Source organism: Myotis lucifugus, unplaced genomic scaffold, assembly GCF_000147115.1.
Source record: "Myotis lucifugus unplaced genomic scaffold, Myoluc2.0 scaffold_771, whole genome shotgun sequence".
NCBI classification, from domain to species: domain Eukaryota; kingdom Metazoa; phylum Chordata; class Mammalia; order Chiroptera; family Vespertilionidae; genus Myotis; species Myotis lucifugus.
The window spans coordinates 197516-204020 of record NW_005871819.1 but is presented as its reverse complement, the minus strand read 5'-3'; the positions used below and the strand labels follow the sequence as shown (position 1 = coordinate 204020).

Sequence of the window (6505 nt, the reverse complement as noted above, 5' to 3'; positions counted from 1 at the left end):
AAGAAGTCCCTGAAAGCCCTTTGGGGAAAGGCAAGGACCCCAACCACCCCGAGAGGGGCCCCGGGAAGAACTCCCTGCCCCCTCCTTTCCAGAGGGCTAAGGGAGACTTTCTCCAGAGGAGGCATTTACCTTTGAAGCTTCCAAAAGGAAGAAGGAGGAAGCTACCCCTGGCAAGGAGAATGCCAACCAGCTGGGAAGGGGGAAGGCCGGGGGAAAGGCCATGTCATAAAATGCCGGCGCTGGGGGAAGCTGGGCATGAGAAGCCCTCGGTGAAGGGCAGAAAGAACATTTTTCTATCCCCTCTGACCTCTGGATGGCATCACCCCTCTGCTCACACACCCACTGCAGTTGGGCCATGTGAGGCTTTCTGACGCTTCCTGGAATCGCTGTGTTCTTTACACATGTGCACCTTTACACATGTGCACACTCAGAGAGGCAAGGAGAGAGAGAAGCATCAGTGATGAGAGAGAATCTTTGATTGGCTGCCTCCTGCGCGTCCCCTACTGGGAATTGAGCCCACAACCTGGGCACGTACCCTGACCGAGAATTGAACTATGACCTCCTGGTTCATAGGTCGACACTCAACCACCGAGCCACACCGGCCGGGGCTCTTCTCTGGCTTTGACGTGGCTGAGTAAGTCTCTGGGCACACGTCACCCTCACGAACAGACCTTCTGTGACTAAAGTGTCTGTAGTATCGCCTCACCTGTCCCATAGTCTTTATGGCACTTCCCTCTGAAGTTGTCTCACTCTTTATTACCTGTCTATCTCCTACGCTAGGATGTCAGCGCCGGGAACCATGCTGGGGCCAGAACAGGTGCCCAGGAAACGCTGAGCAAAGGAGTGAGCAGTGTAATGGCAGGTCCCATCCTTTCCCTCAGCCTTTTGTCAAGCCCTGAGCATGTCATGTGCATCTTCTCCTTCATTCAGTTCCAGGTGCTGGGAATAGAGCAGTAAGGAAATAGCTCCTGGATCCTCTGAGCAGCCCCGTGGGGTAGGTGCTGCCATTGTCCCCATCTTACTGAGGCCCAGAGAGGGGAAGCAATTCCCAAAGGACGCAGCAAGTCGGACTCCATAGTCCATTCTCTTCTCTCTGGTACCGGCACCCCCTTCCCCCGAACACACTCCCCGCAGCGACCTTTTGTGCTCCCCACACTGGCCTCCCAGCCCCTCTTCCTCCTCCTCAGACTAATAAAAACAGGGCCTACTGGTCCAGGTCCCTGCTGAGCACAGGAGTAACTTACACCGACAGCTGGGACAGCCTCAGTTTCCTCCTCTGTCACGAGGGCACAATAGCAGTGACCGCCTCTCACTGCAGGATTCAGCGGCAGCACATCTTCAGCGCTGAGCTCCAGGTGTGTGGGTAGGGCTCGCTGTGTGTCTCAGTGCCACCCCACAGTGGGCAGAGGTGTCTGTGTTCTTGTTTTGTTTTTTGAGGTGTCTGTTTTAATGGCCCCCATTTCACAGATGAGAAAACGGGCCCGAGTGAAATCAAGTTGCCTAGACTCCGAGGAGCTGGAATCTGAATCGCGGCCTAATTCGAGGGCCCGAGTTCTTACCTGGTTCCCTCCCCATGGCCTCGGCTCCTTGGGAGCTTCTGTGTCATTCTAAGCACCTAGTGTGTGCGGCCCCGGGCAGGGCGGTGCTGGGACACAGCAGGGGCTGAGACAGCCCCTCCTGCCCTCACAGGGCTCCTGGGCCAGAGGGAGACATCTGCCTTTAAGCAAATGGTCACACAGTGACCTCCTTGCTATTGGGAGAAACCCTACTCAGGAAAGCTCAGGTCGCCATGAGACTTAGAACAGGCGGGCAGCTGTCTCACCTGGAGTGACAGGGACCGCTCCCCTGAATGGCCCTGGAGCCGCGCGAGGGAGGGTGAAGGGGGGGTAGCGCTCAGGAGCGGGCACTGCACATGGGGCGGGAAGTGCAGAAAGAAGTCCTGTCTGGCTGGGGCTGAGAGCCACCTTCCCGTCAGGTTCTGCCCTGGGCACCTGCCACTCCTGCCCCAGGTGGCGTCCCCAAGGAATCCTGGTGTGGCCCCAGCCGAGCAGGGGAAAGGTCGGGGGGGATGGGAGCCTAAACCTGCCCCTGCCCAGCAGGTTTGGGAGGTGGATCCGGAGACGGGACTTCTTTCCCAGGTTGGCAGCTCTGCCCCTTGCCTGAGGCCTGCTCTTTGGTCTCACAGACGTGACCCACTTTCTCCCCTCGTGGGGTTTAAACCCACTGGGCTCTTCATGGCTGCTGTAGAGCCTGCAGAATGAATAGCGTCCAGATGAGCTGCTGGTCTCAACAAAGCCCTGGCTCGGGGAGCTGCGTGCCATGGGGAGCTGGGTGCCATGGGGAGCTGGGTGCCATGGGGAGCTGGGTCTGGCTGAGTGGGGAAGGAGATAGGGATGGGGAAGGAGTGAGATGTTCAAGAAAAAGGAGGCGAATCCTGCGCAGGAGGAAGAGCCCCCTGGGCCACATTGGCCACGGGCCAGAGGCCCCGGATATGTGCTTGGGGAGCAGAGAAGGGAGGGCGGCATGGAAATAGCCAGATTCCACCGGGCACGTGGGGCCTGGGAGCGAGACTTCAGTAGTGAAGACCACAGGATTTGCGTTCCCGTAGACTCGTGTTCTCGATGGCAGGAGTGGTGGAAGCGGGGGACCAGAGCGGGCGAGTGCCAGAGTCCCCTGGGGGTGATGGCAGCCTAGGGGCACGTGTGGCCGCCTGTGTGGCTGTGTTAGGGAAGGGAGGTGGCTCTGTTTGGAAGGTGGAGCCAAGCCACATGGGGCCTTGCGGCTGTGCTGTGAGGAGCCAGGATCTGGGCACGGGAGCCACACAGGTTCTGAGCAGAGGGAGGACGGGGTTGAGTTTGTGCTTTAGCAGGATCCCTCTGTAGGTTGCTGGGAGAGGGTGAAGCTCAGGCAGGCCAGGGAGGAGGGTGGAGCTGGGGGTCAGGGGGCAAGGCAGGCCCAGGAGATGAGAGGAGGGACAGCTGGAGAGATGATCAGGGGTCACACGCCCTCAGTCCCAGCAGTCGGCAGACCTGAGAGGCTAGTGAGTTTTAAGTCCCTCTATGGCTCTGGCCCACGTGTGGGGGATGTCCAGCTCATGGGCCATATAAGGCCCAAGAAATTTGGTCTGGCCCTGTCAAGGCATTAGGGGTGAGTTAATTAAATGTTTGACCAAATATAGCAGGCTAATTTTTTTAAAATATATTTTTATTGATTTCAGAGAGGGAGAGAGAGAAACATCAATGATGAGAGAAAATCATTGATCGACTGCCTCCTGCACACCCTTTCTCAGGATTAAGGCCCCAAATTGGTCATGTGCCCTGACCAGGAATCAAACCGTGACCTCCTGATTTATAGGTCAACGCTCAACCACTGAGCCCCTCTGGCTGGGCACCAGGCTAATTTTTTTTTTTTTTAATATATTTTATTGATTTTTACAGAGAGGAAGGGAGAGGGATAGAGAGTTAGAAACATCGATGTGAGAGAAACATCGATCAGCTGCCTCCTGCACACTCCCTAATGGGGATGTGCCCGCAACCAAGGTACATGCCCTTGACTGGAATCGAACCTGGGACCCTTGAGTCCGCAGGCCGACGCTCTATCCACTGAGCCAAACCGGTTAGGGCAATCCAGGCTAATTTTTAAGTTGATAATTTTTTAAAAATATATTTCATTGATTTTTTACAGAGGAAAGGAGAGGGATAGAGAGAAAAACATCAATCAGCTGCCTCCTGCACACCTCCTACTGGGTATGTGCCCACAACCAAGGTACATGCTCTTGACTGGAATCGAACCTGGGACTCTTCAGTCTGCAGACTGACACTCTATCCACTGAGCCAAACCGGTTAGGGCAAGTTGATAATTTTATGTGGCCTTCGAATGATGTTATAAATATCCAAATGGCCCTTGGCACAAAAAGGTTCTCCACCCTGATCTAGTCAGTCACTTCATTCTGTGGGCCTCAGTTTCCTTCCATCGAATGCTGGTGCTCCTGGCCAGAGGTGTGCTGGTAATGGTTTAATGCCGGCTCGGGGGGCTGATTGTATCATCTGCTTGTGAAGAAGTGTACACAGTGGCTCCCGTGAGCCCACCTGTGACCCCAGCCTCCCCAGAAGCCCCCTCCCAGGTGTGCCCACTCACTGATCGTGTGTGCCCCCCATCCCCCATTTCTTCCCTGCTCCATGCATGGCCAGTTCGAATCTGTGCATCTGATTTTCTTTGAGAAGCAGCATCTTGCTCTATCCTGTCCCTGCTTGCCCCTGCCTTCCCCTTACGGGGTCTTCCTGTTTCCTGTTGGGTTACATGACCTCACAGCCTCTCTGCTCAGTCTTGGTGGGTTTCTCTGCAGAGACTCTTCCATTCTTCCTTGTCCTCTGCTTCTGATTCTGCTTCCCTGTCTCTCTGAAGGTGTCTTGTTGTCTGTTTCCCTGTCACTCCCTCTGTCTCCCCCCTGCTTCTTCCCCTCCTAGAAGATCACGTGTGGGGGCTGCTCTCCTGGGCTCTGAAGACGGGCATGAATGAGTCTCAGCCCGTGGCTTCAGGAATGCAGCCCAGCGATGGAGAGCCATCTGTTAGCAAACACTCGCGGGGGCCTCCAGGGTCCCAGCTGCCGAGGGGCAGTGGGGCAGTCCTGGTGAGCACTGGGCGAGCTCTACGCTCTGCCCACATCCGCTCCTTTAGGCTCCTTTACTGAGAAGTGACACCGTGGGCTGCAGTGACAGCCGAGTGGTGGGCTGCAGTGCCATTAGCACCCTGAGGTGTGCTCTCACTGACCCTCCCCTCCTGCCGGTCCCAGCGGCAGAGTGGTTCTCACGCATTTTGTGACCACGGGTGAGGGACTGAACTCCCCCGGCCTCTTCTATAAATGATGGCGATTGAATGCCGGCTCCACAGGGTTGTGCAGACCAGACGAGGTCCCACGGGGTCTGGGAGACCGGCCTCACTCACCCTGTGAACGCCATGGAGCAGCGGTGTGGGAGGCCTGAGGGCGGGCCCTGAGCCTCCGGCAGGGGTCTGCCTTCCAGGCCCCCAGAGCAGGAGTCTGGCCCAGCACGCTGGCCGGGCAGAAACTGCCCACCTCGCCCAGGTAACAGCTGCCATCTCACCCGCAGGAATCCTCGTGGCCCACTACCTCCAGAGCATCACGCCGTGTCTGGCACTGGGCGGAGAGCTGGTCTACCACCGGCGGCCTGGGGAGGAGGGTACTGTCATGTCTCTAGCTGGGAAATACACATGTGAGTCTGGGGCCCGAGGGTAGGAGTGGGGCCGGGCCTCGGACTCCTGGGTCTGGGCGAGGGGACCTGGGTTCTCAAGTCCCCTTGGTAACCTACCCCCACCCCACACTGCTCTCTTACAGTGAACAACTGGTTGGCGACAGTAACGTTGGGCCAGGCGGGCATGCACGCGACATACTACCACAAAGCCAGCGACCAGGTGAGCTGGTCCAGAGACCGGCCGCGAGCGCGCACTTCCAGGCATGGGTTGCCCAGGGCTTGTGTGCCCGGGAGTCCAGTCTGGGATGCTGACTCTGTTGCCCTGGCCCCTCCAGCTGCAGGTAGGCGTGGAGTTTGAGGCCAGCACAAGGATGCAAGACACGAGCGTCTCCTTCGGGTACCAGCTGGACTTGCCCAAGGCCAACCTCCTCTTCAAAGGTACAGGCCTCAGTTTCCCCGCATGGAAAACAAGACGAGAGGTGACTCAGCTCTGAGTGGGTGTAGGCCAAGGAGATGGTGAAGGGCATCAGGCCGGGACTCTTGAGGGCCTCCAAATCACCCGGGAGCGCTTGCTAAGAAGGTGGGGCCTGGGCCTAAGCTTCGTCCCTGCTACATTCCTCCCCACCCCGGCCAGCAGCCCCCTCCCATCTCTGCACTCGGCCCTCTTTTTTTCTTTTCCCGTAATTTTCCCGTAAGTGGACGGCAACTTCGAACACACTCAGGTCACAGTGGAAACGAGGCTCCTGGAGGTTTCGGTCACTACCAGACCCTCCTCCAGCTGCCTGCCTCCCGACCTGGTGTCTAGCTTTAAGTCTTTCTTCTTGGGCCTCAGTGGTTCTCGGGTTTGGAGGGTCTGAAGACCGCCCCAAAGGCCCCATCAGTCAGCAGGGCTGCTGCCGGCGGCGACGAGGCCCCGGGGTTTCTTCGCCTTTAGCCTCTCAGCCCTTGCTCTGGCAGAGGCTGGGTTGGGGTTCCAGCTCTGCCCCCGTGAAGTGAGTGAGCCTCCCTCCCACGTGGGGGGAGCACCGGCAGGTGCACATCACCAGGCTCTCGTGAATGAGGACAGTTCAGTCTTCCATTCAGCAGACACCGAGCGCCCGCTGTGCCCAGAGTTGTGCCGAGGGTGCTGGGACGGCCCGTCCTCACAGGGGTCACACGAGGAAGCACAGACCCATCCTCAAAAGCAAGGACCTGGTGTGGACAGGACTGAATGGGGGGCCCATGGGGTGGCGGAGGGCTTCCCGGAGGGGAGGGCTTCCCGGAGGGGAGGGCTCACTGAGCTGAGGGAGATGAGC

The 6505-nt window shown here is 57.9% G+C and overlaps 2 protein-coding genes across 2 annotated transcripts in view; both read left to right on the top strand.

Annotated features, from left to right (window-relative positions):
- TOMM40 (translocase of outer mitochondrial membrane 40) overlaps positions 1-6505 on the top strand; it is a 10948-nt gene that overhangs the window by 3629 nt on the left and 814 nt on the right. Inside the window, exons 5-7 of the mRNA XM_023746959.1 lie at positions 5106-5231; positions 5354-5430; positions 5546-5648. Of these exons, the coding sequence (XP_023602727.1) occupies positions 5106-5231; positions 5354-5430; positions 5546-5648 (306 nt within the window). The remainder of the gene's footprint in view (positions 1-5105; positions 5232-5353; positions 5431-5545; positions 5649-6505) is intronic.
- APOE (apolipoprotein E) overlaps positions 5546-6505 on the top strand; it is a 6693-nt gene continuing 5733 nt past the window's right edge. The window contains exon 1 of the mRNA XM_023746958.1: positions 5546-5648. The gene's annotated coding sequence lies outside the window, so the exon portion shown is untranslated. The remainder of the gene's footprint in view (positions 5649-6505) is intronic.